This window comes from Myxocyprinus asiaticus, chromosome 31, assembly GCF_019703515.2.
Source record: "Myxocyprinus asiaticus isolate MX2 ecotype Aquarium Trade chromosome 31, UBuf_Myxa_2, whole genome shotgun sequence".
Classification (NCBI taxonomy): Eukaryota; Metazoa; Chordata; class Actinopteri; order Cypriniformes; family Catostomidae; genus Myxocyprinus; species Myxocyprinus asiaticus.
In genome coordinates this window covers 17,531,506-17,557,934 of record NC_059374.1, presented here as the reverse complement: position 1 = coordinate 17,557,934, position 26,429 = coordinate 17,531,506, and the positions used below count along the sequence as shown (strand labels likewise).

Here is a 26,429-nt window from a genome sequence, read left to right as displayed (position 1 = left end):
GTAATTTGAAATGAAATGATTAGAAAGTACATGAGAGAAAAATGCAATTACACACAGCAATTTCTGATAATCATTAGGGCACATGTGCAGAATTTTCATTCACTTATGTGACACATTTGGCCACAGCGTCATCTGGTGGCTCCACTGTCAATTACAGTGATGATTATAGTAAAGTCAGAAATTATGAAAAAAAATAAATAAATAAAAAAAATAAGAACTTCTAAAAGTATCTAGCTATTAGAAAAATAATTTGACTATGATTTAATATTTATATTATTAAAACAGTTGGTCACAGTGCCATCTTGTGGCTCCACTGTCAATTACAGTGATGATTATAGTAAAGTCAGAAATGATATAAAAAAAAAATTTAAGAACTTCTAAAAGTATCTAGCCATTTGAAAAATAATTTGACTATGATTTAATGATATTTATATTATTAAAATATTAAACGATTGACATAGAATATGGTTACCAGTTTATATTCTGGGTTCAATACAAGTTAAACTTAATCGACAGCATTTGTGGCATAATGTTGATTACCACAAATTATAAATATGACATCCCTCCTTTTCTTAAAAAAATAAAAATAAAAAATAAAAATCGAGGTTACAAAGAGGCACTCACAATAGAAGTGAAAGGGAACAATTTTTGGAGGGTCTAAAGGCAGAAATGTGAAGCTTATAATTTTTATAAAATTACTTACATTAATTCTTCTGTTAAAATTGAAGAATTATTTGAGCAGTAAAGTTGGTTAAATCGTCATTTATTTCAGTCATTTTAGGGTTTTAGGGTTCACTGAGATCGTGTCAAATTGGCTATAACTTTACACAGAAAAGGTTAGTAAGCGATTTTATCTCATTAAAATCATGTTATTATGCATATTGTTTACATCTTGTGGTTATACTTTTGAAACAGTGAGTATTTTATCATTTACAGATTGGCCCCACTCACTTCCATTGTGTCTTAATGTAACCTCGATTTTTTCTTCAAAATTATTTTTTGTGGTAATCAACATTATGCCACAAATGCTGTTGATTGAGCTTAACTGAACCCGGAATATTCCTTTCAGAGGTTTTAAAATAACATTTTACTATTTCCATATTTCTTTTCAATATTATATGCATTTTGATATCTCTGTTTCATTCATTTATTAATTTCCTCCCCAAAAAATCTCACTTTATGAATGGCACAAAATGTTTTCATCAATATATAACAGAAAATCCTTGCTAATTTTTGTTTATCTTTAAATCTCTTTACAAGTCTGCGCAACATTAGAAAATCACAGTCCTAACAGGGTATTCTGTGCATAAGAGTAAATAGGAGCAATTTCTGCATCTTAAAAACAACCTGCATCAGCAGAATCCCACCATGATTCATGTCAGAATTGACTTTTATGCGCAATGTAGTGAAAGTGAAAGATGCCGCTGCTGATTATGATGACGATGTAGAATGTTCCCCGTTGTGTGTAGAGACAGAGGGCGGAGTCTGGACATCCATATATGGGCATACCATCAACTCTCGCTCCCCATTGGCTACAAGCGTTCTGCAGCTGCTTGTCAACAAAATGGCCTTCCTCAATTGTTTTTTCGAGGACCTACTAACTAATTTTGTTGTGCTGAAATAGCATTAACACTCTGGTTAAAGAATAGATGCGACAATTTTAGCACAGGATTTATCAACACATCACTATGTTCACAATAGATACATTTCGGTGTGGATAAAGCAAGACGAATATTGGGATTTTTGCTCCAATCTCGAGTTAGCTGACAAATGCTAGCAGCCTACCTGTGCGACCTCAGCTTTCATTTCTGTTTTTAAAGACAAACAAAGACATCTGGAGGACTGCTTGTTTAAGTTCAATCATATAGCCACATATTGGTTATAAAAAATAAAGCTGACGGAACGAAACCCAAAAGAAGGTAAGAAATGACAGCGTAATTGTAGCAGACCCGCTTGTGATGTAGCTTGGCTAATTATTTATTGTTGATGATGACATCCAGTTGTAAGGTTTCAAAACAGTGAATACAGTGGAGCTGCTGGCATCTTGTAGTGTGTGATATTAAAATAAGCTATGAAAGCAGCAAGCTTAGATTTACACTTCATGTAGACAGCTAAACATTTGCTAAGAACATTAGCGTCCAATACTGTCACTTTAGTGCAAAATCTACCAGTATATGTTATTTCACTACTGATCATGTCGGATTGTTAATTGAAATTGAAGTAGAAAAGTTAGCTCATTTCGACTAGTAGTTTGCAATAGCTAGCTTGCTGCTAATCAGTTCGGACAGCTTAACTGCATCAAGTCAAACAAACCCAAACGCTTGATCCTCATTTGGACTCTTTGGTGTTTTAAGATGAAGTTTGTATTGAAATCCTCAACACGTAAAACACGTCATAGTTTTTTTTTTCTAGAGTAGACCGAATAATGTATTGTCATATTAACAGTAATCGAAAAAGAAGAACTCATCTGTTTAGTCATTTATAATTGCCATTTCGAAAACAAGTATGCTCTGTTATATGCACTCATGAGTGAATCATCTCGTCAACTTGTTTAGCAAGTCCTCTAACATTGTTTGTTCTGATTAGCTTTAGGTGCAGTCCAGTCATTAAATCTTTGTGTGCTAAATGCATGTTTTGCCTGTTATCACGATAATAAAATCATCCATGCTCATCGGTGGATTTTAGTTTAAAATTAACTAGTTTAATGTGTCATCGATTATCTTAAGTTTATTGGAAACTGCCTACGTTCTCGATTGTGTTATTCCGGAAGTGTAATGTTATTACTGTTTTATTTGGATTTCCCTTGTTTTATCAAATTGGTTACTGTTTTCTCTATGCATTCCTAATAGGCAAAAAAAGCGTTTAAAATGCTTAACATAGAAACTTGAAAGCGTTTCAAAAAGCAGTGCCCAATTTTATATTCTGGGTTTAGCAATCGCTTTCAAAACATTGAAACACTTGGTGTAAAGAGCTAGTATGAAGTGTTTACCTTTTATTATCAGTTGGAAGGAAAGATCAGTGTGCAGATGTTGTTTTGATTATGGTAAAGGCTTAAAAACTCCTTTGCTTCAGATTAGGGCTGCAACTAACGATTATTTTGATAATCGATTAATCTAACGATTATTCGACTGTTCGGCGATTATTGCGACGATTAATCATTAGCTCTTAACCGATTATTCAGCTTGTGCCCCGACTTAAAAGGTTGTATTAAACGTGCTTGCTAACAATAAAGAGGACAAAATCATCTTTTAAAAATACCTCTAAATGACATTCACTGAATTAAAGGGGAAAAAATACTTTTTATTAAGTTTAATTCAGGAAAGAAATTCACTGCAAAAAAATCCTATTGTCATCAAGTGTTTTTGTCTTGTTTTCCATTTAAAATTGTCTAGAAATTCTTAAAACAAGATACATTTATTGAGAAGCAGCAAATAAGATATTTAGACTTGCTTTTAGAGAATGTCTCTTAAATATAAGTGTATTTTGCATATAAGTGTATTTTTTTCACTTTGTTGTTATACTTCTGCGAGTGCAGTAAAGACAAAATATACTTATATTTAAGATCTATTCTCTAAAAGCAAGTCTAAATATCTTATATGCTGCTTCTCGTGTGAATGCATCTTTTTAAAGGATTATTAGATATTTTAAAATATTTGTATTTTTAATATTATACAAATATACAGCATTCTCAGATAAAAATGTTTTTTTCTGCAGTATAGCTGCTAAAGAAAACATACTTGTTTTAAAGGAGTTTTAGATATTTATATTGGGAAAACAAGCCAAAACAAAAACAAATCCAAAACGTATTTTGTTTCAGTGTGTAATGGGGTGAAGACTACCCTCTCTCACCTTTCTGTTCACTTCAATCCACCTTAAACTCTCAAAAAACAAACTCTCTTTTATTAATAAAGCTGCGTATTGCCAATTTTCTTCACGATAGGAAATGCACAGTGACATATATTATGATTCAGTAAGTTGCGAGCCATCACGTTATAATCTAGCTGCATTAAGCATGCGCGCTCGAGGGATGACAGAGTGTGCATCAGCCGGGTGCAGTTTCAATCTCTCCCCCTTTGATCGGGATATTCGCGCAACTCATATAAGAGGTGCTGACCACACAGAAATTTGTAGTTATTTACATGATCTGCTTCAGTATTATTTGAACTTTAATAAAGCTATAACGCATTAAATATAACTGCGTTAAAGATGTAACGCCGGGGTGTTTCCTTTAAAGACAATTGACACGTAAGTTTTGCTTCAGCGGAGTGCAGCTCCAGCTCCACTTATTTCACAACAAAAGCGCTTCTGTATTTACTTATTTAGTATTTTTGCATTATCCAAAAATTTTTCCTGACTTCTCCATGGACAGCACCATTACGGCGAGAGATTTCCTCTCGGATGCTTCACACTTCCGCTTAGATGTTGTTTTCAGCTAGACTAATGTTACTGGTGATGGCGAGCAGCTAAGGGTCTGGATAATTATGAGCTGTTATAGGGTGTTATAACAACTACAGGTGGCTTAAAAACTACTGGAAAATGAATGTCACAACAATAAGCCCCCACAAAACCTGCCAATGCTCAAACATTCCGAGTCAAACCAGATGTTTAAGCAGAGGTCGTATTAAACTAATTCTCCATCACTTATTTTTTAAAACATTGACAGATAATTCCAAATGATGTCCATCATTTTGGAAGATAACAAAGATAAAAAAAAAAGATTGATTTTTTTATCAATCATCTTTACGAGGTTCATATCTCATGTCGCGCTGTGAGTATATGTGAATAAGGGAGAGACAGAGTTGTTGTCGGCAGAGTGCAGGAGAAGGCGGCACTTGTTAATGCAGAAATAATGCCATCAATCAGAAGATTTTTAAACGGAAACTATGATGCCCATACACCCTCTTTTCACGGACATGTCCTCTTTTTCGAACCTTAATAAAGCATCCGGTAATATTTGTAGATTACCTAAATGTCCGGGATTTGGCTGTTTTCATATCGAAGTGCACAACAAGAAACGCAATGAAATCTAGCTCACCATATTCGTGGATTCTCTCTCTCTCTCTCTGCGTGCTGTATGTCTGTGTGTCTCTCTCTCTCTCTCTTTCACACACACACATACAGGGCGCATGCAGATAGCGCTAGAGTCCAGTAACTTTACCATGCAAATGTGTGTGTGATTGTGTTCTCAACTATTCGGGATTGCCGTCGAAACCTAATGTCCATACGCAGACATTAGTGAGAAAGTGATTTACGTTAAGTAAACACAGACTGTTCTTCCGTTTTTGACTGTTGTTAGTGATATTATAGTGCTTGGTAATGGGAATAAGTTGCGAAGCAGAAGTCTGTTGCATCCGCATTGGAAGAACGCGCTAAGCATAATGGGTAATTTCGCTGCCTGTGAAAAAGGTGGATAATTCCCTCAAACTTTGCGATCTACCTCACCTGAAGCTATTTGGAAAGTTTGGAGTGCATCTGGACTGTGAACTGTTTTCTTCCTCTCCTCAATCAGGCGCGAGCTGCAGTGCTGCTATCGCGCGTCATTATTAGAGTTTCATATGATCTCGTTACGTTAAATTAGATCAAACGACTGTTTGACAACAGATATTTTGTCGACAGTTTATTTTTTTATTTTTTTTTTTTGTCAACGTTGTCGAAAACGTCGACTAATCGTTTTAGCCCTACTCCAGATGTTAAATGAAGTCAACTGTACATAACACACGTGTTGGCATGCAGTGGGATTTGCCAGATGTGGTGTTTTATATAACAACATTCAACAAAGGCTTTTAGCCTATCTCAAGGTAACACTTGTGGAGATGATTACAGCTATGCCAGTATCTGTTGGTTACATGCTCACATCTGTTCCTATTAGCTGGAATAATAAGTAAATTTAGTGGACTATTAAAATCCATTGACATTTCAGTCATTTCTTTAATGTAATTGATTGTAGCCTGTCAGCTCAGCCTTATCATTGATCTTCCTGGCCTTGTGCTAAAGTGCAGCAGTAGAGGGTAGCATTGTTTCTCTTTTTTTTTTTATTATTATTTATCCATGAAAAATTGCTTGAATCTTAAGGTAGCAAGCAGTAAGAACTGTACATAAAATGTATGCAAATACTTTAAAGTGAGCAAACAGTTCTGTACAATACATTGTGTATTGTGAGTTGGAGCTGGGTATATTGATATAGATTTCCTAATCCGAATTCGATTCACAAGCTTTAGATTCCGAATTCAATTTGATATCAATTCATATAGGTATATTTCGGTTACAATGTCCATTTTGCTTTATAAGTGCTAAATATGCTTCTCATGTGGGACACGGATGTGATTGAAGCCTGAAGTTGCTCTGTGCTCTATCCTTGCTCGCCCGTCAACAGGGCTGCGAGCTCCGGTTACAGGATAGCGCAGAGCAGTTCACATGCATGATTAAATCGGGCTTTCCTCGATATCATGGCGCATGTGACCATTTGAATTCTACATGATCATTTTCTATTTTAAAGAGCTATGGAGCAATTCAACCAATTCGAATGGCTAAACAGCCGCAATATTCTGAACAGCACTGACGAGGGAAAGAGAACACCTGCCCTGCACCAGCAGCAATAACAAGACTTTTCAGATCTACACATAGACACCCTTACTAACATTTATCGCAGTAAACTGTAATATCATTTTTCAATACAACTGTGGAAGTTATAGCCAAGAAAAAAAACACAGATAGCACATACTCTCCTGTTGTGGGTGTGTAATTAAATTGGATTGTAAAACTTGCTTGACTGTTGTAGAGATGACAAATTGTCATTGAAGGCAATGATCTGTCATCAAACGATTCATGATCGCATGTATGTGACTTTATTTTTTGTATTATTTTTCTGTATTTCTTTCAACAACTGAAGTACCTTATTTTGTTGTGGATATCCCGATGTGAATACTGTATTTGCACTTTGCAGAGAGTTTAATAAAATAGTCAAATTATATTTTGATTGCATTTGAGATAATAAATATAATATCGATCGCAGGCCACTGAATTGAAATCGAATCACGCCAGTCTTTTAGGTATTGGCAAACATCGGATCTCTGGCTAAGAGAATCAATATAAGATCGTATCGTGATGAAACTTTGAGGAATGTAAGTATTTACATTGATTTGTAGAGCACATGCTAAATCGATACTGTCTCTTTAAGACTACCAGCATCAGCCAGTGGGCACATATTAACAAGAGAGGATACGTTTATTTAGTGCAGCCGTGCTATGTGTAAATAGGCTAAATGTGTCTTTTTATTGTTGTTTTTAATCAATAACTGACTGTAAAGAACAGAAAGGTTCATAGAAGAGACAATATTCAATGACAACTGGATTGCGTGGATCTTGTCTTTGGACACAGAACGAGTCAAACCAAATTTTTACTCTCAACACGCAGTGGAACGATCTCGCTGCTGAACTTCTTCATCACTAATACTGCACAATAAATGGTGAGCAAAATCTGAAAGTTTACCAGCCAGTGGCTAATCACAGATATTTTTAGTCACATAAGCCCTATTCGGACAGCAATTATTTTACATGGGGACGTAAGGTTATTCCAGCATTTACAGGTGGTAGTCTGTGTTTTTATTGCCGTCCGAATCCGAAATGTATGTGTTTTTACTCCCACCTCATACAAGAAAATTCCCAGCTGAATTACATACTGTTTTTTGACAAACACCAAGGTCGTGTGGTAATTTGATTACCGTCCGAACCCACATTTCCGAGTTTATAATCCAGACATGTTCACAAGTCCCTGAGGCAGAGTCCAAGTCAAGTTAAGTCTTTGTTTTTGTTTTTTGGCAGTAGTTCTTTATCTGCTGCTGGTTAGTTTAATAAACCCTGTATAAGACTAATTCAATTATATTACAAATTAAAACTGACTACTCGAAGGGATTGTCTTATTTATTTGTTTAAACTTTTCTAATAAAGTACATACGGTTTTACTTGAATCATAACCAATCCATAAACTATACATTTTTTTGCATTAAAAGAGAACAGGTTTTACACAGAAGGAAAACTAGCTTTGTCCATAATTCTTTAAGGCTTTAAAGCCCTTTATTCTGTTTTGAATTTGCCCGTATGAAAATGTACCATCGTTTTTTTTATAGTTTAAACAGTGGTATTTAATTGTAACAAGACCATGGTAACCTCAGGTAAAACCAAGCATGGATCATCACTACCATGGTAAAATTATTTCTATAAAACAAACTTTGGCCTTTTTGTAAAGAAAAACAGTATCCTAAACTCAATATTCCTTCAATCCCCTAATATAGCCTATTGCAAATTTAATAGATCTATAGTAGTAATATAATAGTTATTCTGAATATATTTCTGTCTAAAATACTACAGTCAATACAGGTATTGTTATTATAGTACATTCATGATAAAGGTGGTGATAAGGCTGCTAATTTATGTCTGTGCATGTCACAGTGTTTTCTCAGCGTTAATGCTGTTTTGTCGGGCCATTTATTGTGCTTCTCACTGGTCTTCAGAGCGCTGTAATGATTACAGTTTGAGGTTAAGAGCTCGAGACCTGTCCGCGAGACACGCGAATGCACCTACTCTGCGCTCGCGCTGCTTTTTCCAGTGATCCGGGTTGCAAATAGTGCTTTTTCATTCCACTTTTGATGTGTTTGCCATTTGATATCGCTTAACAGAAAATGACAGTGCATAAATGGAGAGAGAGGGAGAGTTGGCCAACTCTGTAATCGCACCGGTGGGAAAAACAGTCACATGACTTGTTTTTCACGACTCTATGATTTCGAGTCCAAGTCAAGTCTCAAGTCATTCTTTTTGCGACTTTCTCCATCTTTGTTATAATCCAAAAGTAATTTTGGAAATCCTTTTTGACTACTGCCAAGTGCTGTATGGTTACGCTGCACGGTAACAGCTATGGCGGTAATGTACAGTTGTGAACAATGGAGGATTGTGTAACAGAAATGCTTGAAATAATTAGCTATAATAAAATTGTCACTGCTTCACCACAGTGAGTGGGAACTCTTAAATAGAAGGAAAAGAAAAACGAGAGCCAGATCACGTAAACTTTTGAAATGGGCCATTATTATAGTAGCAACAGGTATGTCATAAAATTGCAATAGGCCTATATAACATTTTAATACAGAAACTTGAACGATATACATTTATACAGTTGAAGTCAGAAGTTTACATACACCTTAGCCAAATACATTTAAACTCGGTTTTTCACAATTCCTGACATTTAATCGTAGAAAACATTCCCTGTCTTAGGTCAGTTAGGATCACTACTTTATTTTAAGAAAGTGAAATGTCACAATAATAGTAGAGAGAATTATTTATTTCAGCTTTTATTTCTTTCATCACATTCCCAGTAGGTCAGAAGTTTACATACACTTTGTTAGTATTTGGTAGCATTGCCTTTAAATTGTTTAACTTGGGTCAAACTTTTTGGGTAGCCTTCCACAAGCTTCTCACAATAAGTTGCTGTAATTTTGGCCCATTCCTCCAGACAGAACTGGTGTAACTGAGTCAGGTTTGTAGGCCTCCTTGCTCGCACGTGCTTTTTCAGTTCTGCCCACAAATTTTCTATCGGATTGAGGTCAAGGCTTTGTGATGGCCACTCCAATACCTTGACTTTGTGGTCCTTAAGCCATTTTGCCACAACGTTGGAGGTATGCTTAGGGTCATTGTCTATTTGGAAGACTCACCCATTTGTAACCGAGCTTTAACTTCCTGGCTGATGTCTTGAGAAGTTGCTTTAATATATCCACATCATTTTCCTTTCTCATGATGCCATCTATTTTGTGAAGTGCACCAGTCCCTCCTGCAGCAAAGCACCCCCACAACATGATGCCTCCACCCCCATGCTTCATATTTGGGATGTTGTTCTTCGGCTTGCAAGCCTCACCCTTTTTCCTCCAAACATAACAATGGTCATTATGGCCAAACTTTGTCCCCATGTGCACATGCAAACTGTAGTCTGGCTTTTTTATGGCAGTTTTGGAGCACTGGCTTCTTCCTTGCTGAGCAGCCTTTCAGGTTGTGTCGATATAAGACTCGTTTTACTGTGGATATAGATACTTGTCTACCTGTTTCCTCCAACATCTTCACATGGTCCTTTTGTTGTTGTTCTGGGATTGATTTGCACTTTTTGCACCACACTATGTTCATCTCTAGGAGACAGAATGCATCTCCTTCCTGAGAAGTATGATGGCTGCGTGGTCCCATGGTGTTTATACTTGCTTACTATTGTTTGTACAGATGAACGTGGTACCTTCAGGCATTTGGAAATTACTCCCAAGGATGAACCAGACTTGTGAAGGTCCACAATTGTTTTTCTGAGGTCTTGGCTGATTTCTTTTGATTTTCCCATGATGTCAAGCAAAGAGGCACCATCAATTGACTCCAATTAGCCTATCAGAAGCTAAATTAGGCTTGACATCATTTTCTGGAATTTTCCAAGCTGCTTAAAGGCACAGTTAACTTAGTGTATGTAAACTTCTGACCCACTGGAATTGTGATATTGTCAATTAAAAGTGAAGCAATCTGTCTGTAAACAATTGTTGGAAAAATTACTCATGTCTTACACAAAGTAGGTGTCCTAAACGACTTGCCAAAACGATAGTTTGCTAATACGAAATCTGTGGAGTGGTTAAAAAATTAGTTTTAATGACTTCAATGTAAGTGTATGTAAACTTCTGACTTCAACTGTACATAGGGCTTGCACGACTACTCGTTTATACAGTCCAACTAATCCCAGAAAAGTGACTGGGTCATTGTCTACCTTTTTAAAAAAACAAAACACTGACGGATAATTCCAAATGATGTCCGTCATTGTGATAGATAAAACATAAAACAATTTTAACCATAGCGCCTTATTTCATTTTAACCATCTTTACTGTCAGTGATATGTGGTGCTTCTCTTTCTCCCTTCGTGCAGTTGAAAGAGAGAGAGAGAGCAACTGAGGTGATGCGGGTGAGAAACAAAGCATGTGTACACACATTGACCGATTTGTTTTTTTTTTGTTTGTTTGTTTTTTGGCTTGTGTTGTCAGACGGTCTTGTCCTTACAGATTCTTGATTAATTTAATTGCTCTTCACAAGAATTTTGGCTTGTGCCATATGTGAAAATGTCTGCAACTGTAAATGTCTGCAGCGCTTTGCAGCATGGCTTCCTCATACATGCTTTGAAAATTCTTGTGAATTTTCTATATAACAAGCGCAACTGGAATCATGTGATTTACGAATGGTCTGCATGGACAAAACTCGCTCATCCCCCATGATTTCATTGTCATCCAAATGCATAAGTTTTATCACAGAGGAACCATGCAAATGTGCGTTTACAGACGTCACCCTGAGAAAAAATTGCCGTCAGAATAGGGCTATAGAGCAAATCTTGTTTGCATATGTAAGTGATTTACTTGCATTGTAGAGAGTTGTGCATAGTGAAAGATCGATCTTGGGATTTAAGAATCGATATCGAGATCATTCAAACAAAGATCGCGATGCATCAGAAAATCAATATTTTTACCCAGTCCCACTATTGCAACAACATTTGAAATGTACAGTTGATGTTTTTCCCTCTCAAATTGGTTTAATTTTTTTTTTTTTTTTTACATTTAGCTTCTGCTTGAGAGAGATTGATTTAATACTTTTGAATTATCATTTTCATTCAGAGATTCTAATCTGAAGCAATAGGCTGGTTGTAAAAAGCTGTGGCACAGAAACAGATGTTACATGAAGGAAACAAATATGTTACAAAGAGACAACCTTTTCATCGGCAGAACCTTGTATCTCAATATAATTACTTTTTCAAATAGATATCGAGCTGAACGGGTTTAGCGCCGAACATAATATGAAGTATTTCAGGGCTCAACAATAAGGACTGCCCAATGGCCCAGGGCCAGTGAGAGAGAGATTCGGGCCAGTTGCTAGAACTGTCACTTGCCCGATCAGGCCAGTGCTGCATTTATAACATTAGTGCAAGAAAACAACAAGTGAGAGAGCACAAAAATTACACTGAGCGAACTAACCGACGAGCGAGCCGATTCTATTTAGCTTGCAAAGATGCACAAGCACATAATATACCGGACGCGCCAAGGCATAGTCGCGTGCAGACACCGAGTGCACTCTCCTAGTACTGTCCTCGCTCTTTTCCAAGTGTCTTAGCTGCAGCTATTACCAATGTGTAGAAAATAGAAAGGGAAAAAAACCCCACTTAATGAATTTCGTAGCGGGATTGCACGTCTTGCGCAACATTTTAAGTATCCCCGCACATTCCATGTTCATAGTGCGCGAAATCCCCACATTTTTCCGTTTTTACGTGTTGGTGAAAAGCAGTAATCCACACATTGCAACACAAGAAATCAACAGTTTCTTTCTGTAGGACTGAAAATCCATGTCTCTCCGTGCATATGTCTCATCATCATCCTCTCTCTCCATGCAGCATAGACTGTTTAACATGCACGTGCTTTCGTAAAGGGACAGAGCGCTAGTTTTATTCCCACTGTGTAGAGAAAAAAAATAATAATTTCTCTCATTGATTCACCTTTGGAGATGAAGTGCCGAATGAGATATAATAAACTTTGTTAAACCCCAGTTATACACGTGTCTGGAAATCACAAGCTGCTCAATGTCCAAAATGTATGTATACATTTAGTTTGGTTAGTTTCAAAATGTAAACATTAATTCGACATAATAATAGCGTTTGATATGAAAAGAAGCAAAATCACTATGGCTATTAGGCTATTATTATCAGGTTTATAAACTGCTGTAGTTGGAACAAATGAATGATATTCCTTCAGTCCCCTAATATAGCCTATTGCAAATTTAATAGATCTATAGTAGTAATATAATAGTTATTCTGAATATATTTCTGTCTAAAATACTACAGTACTTCAGCTGCAGGGTGGAGATGAATATTCAAAACTGTCTACTTCATATCATCCTCATGAAACACCAGTAGCATTTCTCATTTTTGGACCGTACAGGTATTTTTGTTTTTGTGCTTTGTGCATCAGTCTGTGTTGGTCTTTAGATTGTCTGATTTCATGTTATATACAGTACACAGTGTTAATTCACAGATTAGGCCTAATATCTCCCGAATGTATATTACACATCACAACTGATTTGGTAGCAAGTCTCTTCTCAGGGATTCATATGTTTATTACATTCAGAAAATAATCACATCTTTAACTCAGTGATTAAATCTTTGATCCTGTGTGTGAATACACTACACATGGCCAAAAGTTGCATGATAGCATGACTAAACAGGTGACCGAAAACACATCATCTCCTCCACAGAACTCTACATTTAAAAATTTGTGTAAATGGCAGTATGGCTGAGGTTAATATGATGTATTTATGAATTTATATCTGTAAAGTGCTTATATGGGATTACATAAGGCATAAATCATATCTTGCAAATTATAAATGTGATTCAATTTTGTGGGACATTGCCTTAAAAACATAATATATGTAAAAAATATTTCTCTTCAGACACATTTTTAAAGCCATGATGGTAAAAACAGCTATTTATCATTTTTGTGTTGGGGCCAGTGAAAATTTTGGCAGGGCCAGTAAAAATCTGAAGCACTGGCCCGGCCCGTCCAGGCCAGTAGAAAAAAATCCTTAGCGTTGAGCCCTGTATTTATTCTGAATTACCTCTTTTTCTTTTAGTCCTCAGATGGAGTGATCTGTTTGGTTGGGACCTGCAGATCTGAACAGAGAGAATGAGTGGTGAAGTGCAAAGTAGCTGCCCAGCATAGAGGCAGGTATGCTCCCCATGGGCTCACAATGAACCGCGACACCTTTTCCCACATCCGGCTGTGGTGCCCACGCCCCTTTGGCACCTACTCCCAGAATAAGCCATACAGTAATGGTACAATTCACAGTGGAACAACTACCTCCCACTGCAAGGTAGACGATGATGGACTCACATCCATAGAGGCCCATGGAGTTAGTAACGAGCAAGATGAGGATGTTGGAACTGAAAACACCCCACCAGATTCATCTTCTACCCTGCTGGCTCCACCACTACCTGCATCCCCATCTCCCAGTGCACAGATGGAGGATGGCAGGGTACTGCTTGATACCTGGTATGTCATCAAACCAGGCAACACCAAGGAGAAAATAGCCTTCTTTGTAGCTCACCAGTGTAATGGGGCTGGAATTCCCAGACCTAGTGCCATGAAAGTGAAGGGGAACTGGGCTACTGATTGTACCAAGGCCAAGCGCCGTCGTCGCTGTTCCTCGTATGACCCTCCCACTAGAGCTCAAAATGTTGCTGTTGATGTACCCACAGAACCCAACCTGGCAGAAGATGGTGTTGGAGTTAGTGAAACAGATCTGCTCTCTGTGGCTGAAATGGTGGCCCTTGTAGAACAGCGTACAGCTTTGGCCCTTCAAGGTATGGTGGCTCAAGGACAGACAAGTCCTTATACAGTCCATGAAAAACCGGTTGTAATCCTCTCAGAACCCAATTCATCTGCACCAGCTTCTCAAAATGACTTTAATCAGCAGCAGCAACAGCAGGAATCCAGACGGGTTGCTGAGGCTGTAGCACAGTTTGAGTCTCGGCAGCAAAATCTTGACAGTACAACTTTGCGGCCTGAGCTTAATAATTTAGGCAGAGACCACATTCACACTGGGGAGTCTGTGGGTGGTGCTCCAAGCCATGGACGAGGGGAAGTACGGATTGCTTTTCGGGTGTCAAGTCTGGACCCTCGCGCCCAGTCTGAGCCTGTTGGCCGCCCCAAATGCATGTTTATGAGTTGTGGGGTCGGAGGGGGGAAAACAGGAGCCAGGGGCAAGGAAAAGATCACTTGTGACCTCTACCAGCTGGTTAGCCCTTCATCTCGAGATCCAGGGGCTCTCCTGGCTGGCTCACCAAAGGCTGATCCCCTTGGGGAAGGCATCACCGACAGGCCTCCCTCCATTACGCCAGATCCCAACCAAGACCCTGCCTCAGGAGAGAAGGCAGCAGTGGCTCGAGAACGGGTGACCGGCTTCCATGTCGAGGTTGTGGTCACCGGTGCAGTGGACCAATGTGTCTTCTATGGGAGGGACAGCACAGAGAATGTTCAAGAAGAGACTGTATGTTTTGCTATGCCCAATGGGGCCAATTCAACTGATGCCTCAGAGGACCCGCCACCTGGCCAGCTGTTCTTTTTACAGTCACCAGCTACTGAAGATGAAAGTTGCTCAGGGGTAAACAGTGGGATGCGGTCTTTAGACTGTGTAAACAACAACGGGCCTGTGGGGGCTACAGTTGAGAGGCCAGACTCCCCACTGGCAACTGTGGATGATTGTTCTGATCCTCCGTTGTGCCGCCTCTACCGTCATGTCTCCCATGACTTCCTTGAGATTCGCTTTCAGATCCAGCGACTTCTGGAACCACGGCAATATATGCTTTTGCTTCCAGACCACATCATGGTTAATATCTTCAGCTACTTACCCACCCGTTCGCTAGCAGCCCTCAAGTGCACCTGCCATGACTTCAAGACCCTGATTGAGACCTATGGTGTATGTGCTACAGACTCTCGCTGGAACCAGGACCCACTGTACCGTGATGACCCCTGCAAGCAGTGCAAGCGGCAATATGAGCGGGGAGATGTGTCGCTCTGCCGCTGGCACCCTAAACCTTACCACCACGACTTGCCTTACGGACGCTCCTATTGGATGTGTTGCCGGCGTACAGACAAGGACACGCCTGGCTGTCGAGTTGGGCTACATGATAACAACTGGGTACAGCCATGTGAGTTGGTTCAAGCCCGCGCCAAAAGAGACGATGGGAGTTAAAGGATTGGGTCGGGGGATTCTCATTTCTCTCCCTGTTCTCACTCTTGCCACTGTACTATTTATGGTTGAGCTCACCTCTCCTATCTTGGCTCGTTAACCTTGCTATCATTGTCAGTATCAGTTCTTATCAGTGCACCATACCTAATTCTCAGTCCAATCGTGCACAAACCAGTGTTCTCAAATATAAAAATATGTGCTGGTTAAGTGAAGTAGTCTGCTGCATGGGACCAATCTTTACATGTACTTGTGAATTGGTTAGAAATTTGTATGGCTTGGCAATCTTCCAAGACCAGCTCTGAAGCTGACCCCAACATTGCAAAGAAAATGCAGGCTAGACAATAATTATGCAGGCTAGAATATAATTTCAGGGGTTTCTTGTCAAGTTTAATTTTCTGTCCCTTTGGTTGAAAGCACGCAAAATGATGTCACTTTACAAATACCTGATGTCACTTTGTAATCAACAGTTTGACTGCTTGGTGTGTGTGTGTGTGTGTGTGTGTGTGTGGTGGGGGGGGATGAATAACTTTTTGTTTGTTTTGACGTTTTTTCCTCTCCCTCAAAATGATTTGTGAAATCAGCCTTTTTTTCTTTTTTTTCTTGACCAAACCTTTTCTCTTACCTATCTCTTTGCCTGCCAGGCTGTTTGTGTGCTTGTTGGCAAAGGCTGCATTTGCCAAAGTAGTAATTAGCTTCATGTGGCTGCAAGAACAACAAGGAACAGGACAACTCAACACCTGATTCTAGCCTTAACCCTGTTTGTTCTGCTCATTCCACCAGTCTGTGAAATCTTACAAACAAAAACATTGATGCTGATTCCTCTGGTTTGGGAGACCGTTATAGGTTTCACTGTCAGTCTGCTAATGGGAATCTTTGCCTCAAAAGTAAATAAAAGTTATTTAAAACTGGCATCTGTGTCATCCCTAAGTATTGAGAATTTCACACCAACAGTCAAACATTTATAATTAAGTTTAATCATTCTGTTAACATTTTTGTATTGTACATGATTATATTATGTATAGAGAAAATTAATTGACATATTTGTGCTGGCTTTTAGCAAAAAATTATTATATTGTTACATGCACACTTTTAAACATCAGTCATTTTATCAATTTGACAGTGTACACAACATGCAAATATATATATTAAAAAAATGTCAGTGGTTGATCTAAAAGTATATTGTAAAATATTTCAAATCTTTTCCCATACCCTAACCAAAAACATTTTCACATATAGATATTAGGGACATAATAATTATATGATTGGATTAACAGATTATGTATACGCATTATGTGAAGATTTCAAGGAGTATAAAAATATTTCATATGATATGGAAACTGTTTTTATCATGCATAGAAACCCCAACAGTAAACAGCTACAGACATCATTATTAGAGCATTAGCATTGACTAAATTCTTCCACATTGGTTTTTCACTTATGTCAGGTAATATTTTTAATGCTTCAGTCACTTCCTCTTCTGTAGGCTCTGGAGCCTGAGTGTCACTTATGCCACAAAACCAGCCAATAATCTTCATGGTAATGGATTGGTCAGGATGTTCATCTAGGGCAGAGAACAAAGTATCAAATTGTTTATTAGTTTGTACTCTCAGAAAAAAGGTGCAATGCCTTCACTAGGATGGTACCCTCAAGGGGACCTTTTCTGTATCTAGTTAAAATGTGTAACTCCTATTGCGTACATAATTGTACCCTTAAAGAGATAGTTCACCCCAAAATTTAAATTCATCATTTACTCACCTTCATGCCATCCCAAATGTGTATGACTTACTTTCCTCTGCTGAAAACAAATGAAGATTTTCAGAATATTTCAGCTCTGTCGGTTCATACAATGCAAATGAATGGTGACCAGAACTTTGATGGTCCAAAAAGCACATAAAGGCAGCATACAAGTAATCCAGTGGTTAAATTAATATCTTCAAAAGTGATATGATAGGTGTGGGTGAGAATCAGATCAATATTTAAGTCCTTATTTACTATAAATTCACCTCCCTGCCCAATAGGTGCGATATGCACGAAGAATGTGAATGTGAATATGAAAGTGAAAATTTATGCAATAAAGGACTTAAATACTGCATTGATCTGTTTCTTACCCACACCTATCACATCGCTTCTGAAAATACTGATTTAACCACTGGAGTCATGAGGATTAGGTTTATGCTGCCTTTATGTGCTTTTTGGATCTTCCACCATTCACTTGCATTGTATGGACCTTCGGAGCTGAAATATTCTTCTAAAAATCTTTGTTTGTGTTCAGCAGAAGAAAGTAATTCATACACATGATGAGAGAATTCTAACTTTTGGGTGGACTGTCCCTTTACTTTTATACCTTTTTTTTTCTCCTTAAGGGCACCACCCCAGTGACCTTGTACCTTAAACATGATTTTTTTTTTCTGTGGATCAGTTCAGAAAAATAAGTTGGGTAAAAAAAATATTACTGTATATATTATATATAACCTTTTTTATATTCTTGATATATTATTGGCATCCAGAAATTTTACTCTCAAAAATACAATTTCCTGCAATATATGATTGAGCATGACATCTTACTTTCATCCTCAGCGGTTATGACCTTTTTATTTTCATCTGCTTCTCTTCGAGCTTGCCTTCCTCGTTCTTCTTCTTTCCAGTCCAGATCGATTCTTTCTTCTTTAGAATGGCGTAAGCTGAAGACAAGGCGATGAAGCTTGACAAAGAGAATAAGGTAAATGTAATTAGTAAAGAGTGTGCCTTTTAAGCAGTTTCTGCTGCTGTTAAAAGAACTTACATGTTTGTCATCTATGGGTGAAGTGTTGTAGCTGATGATTAGCACCAGAATAGCAGTGCAGAAAAAGAGCAGCACTGCAAAGTAAAGGTAATGAACTCCACATATGAGTTTTGGGCAGTTGGAAGGAAAGAGGCAGCTTCCCGATCCATATGCAAACTCAGGTACCATGCGACACAGACCAATAACCAGTCCTCCCATCAGGCCCCAGAAAGCCCCCTGAGGAACAAAAGTGAGGATGAAGTGTCTTAACTCATAATTCAAGAAATGCTTTTGGTAAAGCTGTGTTGTAGGGGTATTTAGTTAAATGAAGAATATGCTTAAAGCAAATACAGTTAAACACTTACTGATTCATTGACCCTCTTTACAAAAATAGCAAGGAAGAAGACTGCTGCAATAGGTGGAGCCAAGTAACTAGTCACTGACTGAATATAGTCAAAGAGTTGACCACTCTGGGCTGCCTGGACCACTGGGATCCAGCAAATACTTATGCCAACAATGCAGAGTATCCACACCCTGTTACAGACATTAATTCATGTGTTTTAAAAAATTACAATCATATCAGAAGGAAGGAAAAGCAAAAATGATGTGCATTTGAACTGAGTGTGTATTAAATACTTATGGAATAATTGGAAAAAATGATCATTCTCTCATCATTTACTCACCCTTATGCCATCTCAAACTCAGATGTTTTTCTTTCATCTGCTGAACACAAGCAAAGATATCTTGATGGAGATATGATGTAAATACATATCCATGATGCAACATACAAAGCAAGTAAATGGGGTCCAAAACTTTCAAACCCCAAAAAGGACATAAAGGCAGCATAAAGGTAATCCATATGACTCATATGGTTTAATCCATGTCTTCTGAAGGAATACGATCAGTTTTTTGGTGAGAACAGACCAAAATGTAACTCCTTTTTCACTATAAATATTGCCATCTGCAGTCTCCTTGGTGTTAGCATGGTTTGAAGCTTGATTACACTTCCTCAGGCTTAAAGCATTTTGCAAATGCTACATTTAGGTCAGTTCTCACCAAAAGAAATGATCGTATTGCTTCAGAAGACATGGATTAAACCATATGAGTCATATGGATTACCTTTATGCTTCCTTTATGTCCTTTTTGGAGCTTAGATGTGTTGGTCCCCACTGACTTGCATTGTAGAGATATGTATTTACATCATATCTCCATAAAAATATCTTCATCTGTGTTTAGCAGAAGAAAGTCATATGAGTTTTAAACGGCATAAGGGTGAGTAAATGATTAGAGAATGACAACACAAATGTAGTACTCTCAGCTCCGTTTACCATGCTTTACCATGTTTTAATCCATTAAGCAGATTTTACCCCAAAATTGGCACACACACACACACACACACACACACAAAAGCACTGTAAGATAAACAGTATGGCTTAGCAATATTTCACAGGCAAACCATGGCTATAATTCAATATACAGTTACTTCACAGGACATTTTAAAGATATAGAATGAATAGGAGAATAGGAGCAGACCTTCCAACAATCATGAGCTCTTTATCTCTTGCCTGAGGCCGGATACGAGTCCAAATGTCCATGGTGAACAAGGTGCTGCTGCTGTTAAAGATGGATGCTAGTGAACTCATTAGAGCTGCTAACATGACTGCCAGCATTAAACCCCTGAGACCTGATTAAGGATTGAGTTGAAGCAGTGTGGAAAAGAAAAAAAAAGGTGGAAAACAGATAGGATTTAATTTAATTAACTGAATTAATGGGTTGCTCAGTTTACTCTTAAACTTGTAAAGTTAAAAAGGATAATGTTTTTAAAATCACTGAAAGTATAAATCCTTTTGTAATTCACCTGTTGGCATGACAGAAACTACCAGTTTGGGATAGGCAATGTTGGAGCAGCCAACCTCTGTACCACACACTTCCTTACAGACACCTGGTACCACACAACCCACCTCATCTGACAAATAAGATGTTTTATTATTATTATTGTATATGATTCAAATGATATTTATAAAGACACATCCTATTAAATAAGTTTATATAATTAAACAATGGCCCTCACCAGGGTAGAGAACTCTGCTGATCATTCCTGGAAACACCATGAGAAACATAGGGAGCAGTTTCAGGTACCCACACAATATGCATCCAGCCTTTACATGTGTGAGACTGCGGGCGGCCAAACAGCGCTGCACAATTACCTACAAAAAATAATGTGTACAGTGAGAAGTTCAGCAAAAAGGTGATGAGGTTGTCCGTATATATTTATAGTTCTCTTGCATTAATCTTTAATAACCTTTCTCAGTCAGCTCACCTGATCAGAACACCAGTACCAGCTACCAATAATTGCAATGCCAAATAACACACCAGGCCATGGCAGGTCCCCAGTCATAGGATCCCTAAGCAAATGGAAGGCATCCTCACGTGGAGTGTAACATTGTTTAGAGATGTTGAATTTCTGAGGGTCTGAGGACAATCTCTGTGATGGTAAAGCTGAACTGTACTTCTCCAGTAAAGCATTGTAACCTCCAACTTCATGGAAAGCTTTTAACAAGTGGAAAAAGGCAACTTATAGTACTGAAGTATACTATAAACTATAGTATACATAACTATACATGCAAACATTAATATAGACACTCCAAACATGAAATATTCTAATCCTGACAAAAAATAAATATTTGTAGTGAATAGTTGCTATCATATATGATTTATTACCACGTGGGTAATAATAAAATGAGTTAAACTGTTTCTTAAGCCACAAAATGAGTAATATCACCTAGAAATCGATTATATAACATGCATTGTACTGTATATTATATTATTAATGTTCTTTAAATGGAAAATGTGTTTTCAAACTCACAGTAGTAATGATGTGTTCTGGTAAGACAATGAATCTTAACACTTACAGAATCCCATGAGGACAAAGGCTCCAGCAATGATAACAAAGGTCTGGACAGTGTCTGTATACATCAGTGCAGCCAGCCCTCCTACAAAGGCACAGCATGTCAAAGATTAACACATTTTTGGGGCCCCAAGAAGCTCAAGAGGCCAGCGGATCAACTGAAGAGTCAACAGTACATTTGTTGCAAAATGTTGTATTTAACGGATTATTAATGAATAACAAACTGACCTCTTATTAAAGGGATAGTTCACCCAAAAATGAAAAAGAAAAAAATCTCTCATCATTTACTCACTTTCATGCATCCTAGATGTGTATGAGTTTCTTTCTTCTGCTGAACACAAACTAAAGGTTTTTAGAAAAATATCTCAGCTCTGTAGGTCCATACAATGCAAGTGAATGGTGACCGGACCTTTGAAGCTCCAAAAATCAAATAAAGGCAGCATAAAAGTAATCCATACGACTCCAGAGGTTTAATATATGTCTTCTTAAGTGATGCAATCGCTTTGGGTGAGAAACAGATCAATATTTCAATCCTTTTTTTTACTATAAATCTCCACTATCAATTTCAGAATGTGAAAGTGGATATTTATAGTAAAAAATGACTTAAATATTGACCTGTTTCTCACCCACACTTATCATATTACTTCTGAAGACATATATATATATATATATATATATATATATATATATATATATATATTTGTTATCAACAGTTTTTTATTGAAATGTTATTATGCAAGCCATTTTCGGATATCAAGGGTGTGTGGAGGTAGCCAATGTTGTGCCAAAGACATATATTTAACAACTGGAGTCTTATGGATTATTTTTTTGCTGCCTTTATGTGATTTTTGGAGCTTCAAAGGTCTGATCACCATTCACTTGCATTGTATGGACCTACAGAGCTGAAATATTATGTTTGTGTTCAGCAGAAGAATGAAAGCCATACACATCTGTGATTGCATGAAAGTGAGAAAATGATGGGAGAATTTTCATTTTTGGGTGAACTATCACTTTAAAGGCAATTCTGTGCAGTCTATGAGTGTCTATGAGTGGTGGCTAATATATTTCTTCGATCAGTAACAGATTTTTTTTTTTTTTTTTTTACCTGTGACAGTATAGAGTGCTGTTATGCAAAGCAAGGCAATGACTGCAACATAGATATTCCACCCAAGAGCCTGCTGTATAAAAACGGCTCCTGAGAACATATCAACCTAAATTCATTAAAGAGGAGAAAATTCACAGAGGGTTTATATTGGTGCCTTTTCTATTGTCGTGTACAAAACCAGCACATTACGATTCTTCAATAAGGTTCATAGTGATTTATATGATATGGTATATTTATACTTACAGAAATTTTTGTAAAGATGTAAAGGAAAAGTGAAATGACAGACAGGTACAAACTAATTCTAGAACCTCCAAATCTTTTTTTGAGGTATTGTGGCATTGTAATCACCTTTTGGAAAAAAAAGATAAGGAATTATAAAGAATAATGATAAGTTATAATTATAAGTACTATTCAAATAAACTCTTTACATCTTAAACATAATGGTTATGAAAAATGAACATACCCCTGCCGTTAAATAAACAGGGACGAACACCCAGCCCAACAGCAGAACAATAAATAATGCCTGTAAATCAGAGGTGTTCAAAATGTCAGCATTCATAAATGATTGGAATCAAGATGTCACTTAAATGACACACTGATGAAGAACAGTATTTTAATCTATTAAGATTATTTAAGGTCTTGGCAGAGAACATGATCCGGCTTACATTCCATTCAAAACCCCCAACAGCTATTCCACTTGCAGCTGCTGTTCCAGCAAGGCCAACAAAATGGCCACTGCCAATGTTGCTCGCAAAAAGAGATGTTCCCACCTGTGTGTGTGGTGTGGGGGAAATATTAAGGTTAGCTGAGATTACATTATAGTAGTTAATGTATACATTAACATAGTCATTACTGGTTTGTTTTAAAGTATGATAAAATAAGACAATGAACATTCTAATGTTTAAAACACACTGATACACTGTACTTTTTTCCAGTTTGATGAAGGAACAAATGACCAAGCAAGGTAACATGAAGGGTAATGACTGACCCCTATATTTAAAGGGATAGTTCACCAAAAATGAAAATTCTGTCACTTACATATTCATGTTATTCCAAATAATTGTGACTTTCTTTTTCCATGCGGCACAGTTAAAAAAAAACAGTTAAGGCAGTTTGTGCTGCCTTAATATTTTACATTGTGTCAACTTAAAAGGAAAAGTTGTTTAAATGTCTTTTTTAAAGTAAACTTAACTTTCTTAGTTCAATCAACTTCATTCTATTTAAATTCAAACTGTTTTTAGAAGTTAAATTACTTATTTTATCATTTGATATTATTGATAAACATAAAAGTAGAGTTATCTCACTGTCTGAGGTCAAATAAACTGCCATTTGATGGGAAATGGCCAGTTGATGATCAGAGACCAACATCTGATCCCATTATATTCAGAATTTAGCCTGTCAAAGGGACACGCATGGTCCTCAACACTTTACACGCAAATCACAATGATTGTGACAATCATCAAACACATTGAGTGAAGATGAGCTTTAACATAACAAGATAACAGAAAGTGATTACAAACACAACAACCGACAGCATAAATAAAAGCAGCAAACAGTCAAAAATAAAAATAAAGACATTAACACTTCAATTTGCATAATTTATTCATGTCGCAGTGCATGCTGGGAATCCGAATGCGCGAGCGTGATGTGCATAGTTCTCTTGACTTATATATATGATTTTAGCTGAATAGTTTTTCTAAGTTCAATAACGAATCACAAGTTCATCCAACAAAAAACTTGGATAATTAAATTACCTCAACAAGATCAATCAAGGGCAGTTATTTTAACTCAACATTTTAAGTTATGATCTAAAGTTAAGAACTAAAATGCAAAATCATTTTTCACATTACAGTCTAGAACACAAAAGATGTTAGGTAGAATGATCACCATTCACTGTCATTGCATGTTTTCTTCCATATAATAAAGGTGAATGGTGCCGGACATCTCCCTTTGTGTTCCACAAAATAAAGAGTGGTTTGCAACAATGGGAGGGTGAGTAAATGATGACAGAATTTTAATTTTGGGTTAATTATCCCTTTAAGTTACAAAAAACCCTCTAAAAATAGAAAAGTAAAGACTCACAGGCCACCACACCATGGTCCGACCTGCAAGGAAGTAGCCCCCCACTGTACCACGATTAGTCCTAAATGTAGACTGAGAAACAGTGAAAAGGTGTAAAGCTTCTGTATTGAAATTGGATAAAGGCAGTTTTTCCACTGTGTGTGGCAAACATTTTGTAACAGATGTTAAATCAAATTCTTTAATCATTCATAAACAGCTATACATCACTCTAAAACACACATACAAAACCACATTTTTCACTAACCCAAATTCCTACTGCAATAACCACCACAAAATAGCAGATGATCACACTGATGTCAGCTGGATTGTTGATGGTTACAAGTCTCTCTGTAGAGTTGTCCATTTTTCAAGGCAGGCAGACACAATGCTGATTTCATTTATGAAATGACAGGTCTTGGTTTCAACACAAGGGCTGAGGCACTTTAGGAGGATATTTTTCTCTTTACAGGATTTGAGGGTAAAATCCATGATCTTTGCCCACAAGAAAAAAGGCTGATGAAGGATAATTACTGACAATAATAATTAACTTATTACTTGACTTTCAAGGGAGATTTTAACAGTTTGAGCATTACATTTTGATCAAATGATAACTTGCCTAAATGCTTAAATCAAGTAAGTATGGAGGATATTCAAGTATCTTGGCTTATTAAATATGGTACTCTTCCTCTTGCCAGATAGATCATACAAGTAAAGGAACAAGAAAATAGACTGCAAAAGAATGTAGTAAAAACATTACTGTTCAATTAATATAACAAAGCATCTAAAAGCCTTTATTTTCATTAATTAACAAGCATTGTCATATTATATATTTACTGCTGAGTAAATAATTCATTAGTGTGTTTCAGATAGGCTAACATATTCTTAAAATGATAGTACAGAAAAAAGAAAAGAAAATTGTGTTATTTACTGACCCTCATGTCGTTCCAAACCTGTATGCCTTACGTTACAAAAGAAGATGTTAAGCAGAATGTTACAGACTAACTGCCTCAGTCACCATTCACTTTCATTTTATGAAAATAATTGTCATTTTTGGGTGAACTATCCCTTTAAATTAACTTGATCTGTTTGTGTTTGTCACCATTGTTTAAAATTGAAAGTCATGTTTAGTATCCATGGGTGCGAAATATATCACTGATAAAGGACTGGGTATCGCCTGGTGCCTCACGATACGTTACGTATTGCAATACACGTCATGATTCTATATATTGCAATACATCACAATACCATAATTTGACTCGATTACGAATCGATTCCAGTTCATTTGTGTATATTTCAGTTATATACTGATGTTTGATGAAGAGCATATAGCTCGAAACATCATGTTTTGTCTATTGGTGAGCTCATTTAACTGATTTGGAAGTAACAGTGTGCAAACTTTGTTGTGTGTTTACATGATATGAATACACAAATAGTTGAATATAAATATCGATACGTGGGTCTAAAATATCGATACAATATCAAAATAAATATTGTGATATATTGATATTTGCTTGCATCGACACAGCACTACTTCTACATTTACCTGTAACACTTGTTAAATGTAAACAAAAGTTCCTTGTAGTTTAGTTCGTACCTTGCATAGAAATCACAAATATTGCTAAAATGGAAAAACTCCCTAAAAAGAGGAGGGATAAACTCTTCTTTGGATGATCAGGTCATGAATGCATGAGTGAATTAGAGGGGGCAGTTGACTCATTACGGTCTAGTTAATAATCTTGTACTTTGGTGTGTAACAGTATCACCACTTTTAATGAAAAAAATCTCTTGCAAAAAAGCTGTTGCAAA

At 37.1% G+C, this 26,429-nt stretch overlaps 2 protein-coding genes across 2 annotated transcripts; one reads left to right on the top strand and one right to left on the bottom strand.

Annotated features, from left to right (window-relative positions):
• The first annotated feature begins 1,532 nt into the window (after window positions 1–1,532).
• LOC127422450 (F-box only protein 46-like) lies at window positions 1,533–16,696 on the top strand. Its single transcript, XM_051665972.1, has 2 exons — window positions 1,533–1,919; window positions 13,671–16,696. Exon 2 carries the CDS (start codon window positions 13,788–13,790, stop codon window positions 15,789–15,791), a length of 2,004 nt encoding a protein of 667 aa, XP_051521932.1. The 5' UTR covers window positions 1,533–1,919; window positions 13,671–13,787; the 3' UTR covers window positions 15,792–16,696.
• A 45-nt stretch (window positions 16,697–16,741) lies between these two features.
• Window positions 16,742–25,113, bottom strand: slc5a2 (solute carrier family 5 member 2). The gene is made up of 15 exons (XM_051665973.1): window positions 24,889–25,113; window positions 24,645–24,716; window positions 23,228–23,332; window positions 23,026–23,085; window positions 22,806–22,910; window positions 22,563–22,668; window positions 21,462–21,542; window positions 20,870–21,099; window positions 20,621–20,756; window positions 20,408–20,515; window positions 20,083–20,233; window positions 18,915–19,083; window positions 18,571–18,786; window positions 18,354–18,489; window positions 16,742–17,349 (listed from the first exon to the last, which is right to left on the bottom strand). The coding sequence occupies exons 1-15, from the start codon at window positions 24,985–24,987 to the stop codon at window positions 17,135–17,137; spliced, it is 1,989 nt and encodes a 662-aa protein (XP_051521933.1). The 5' UTR covers window positions 24,988–25,113; the 3' UTR covers window positions 16,742–17,134.
• Between the last annotated feature and the right edge of the window lie 1,316 nt (window positions 25,114–26,429).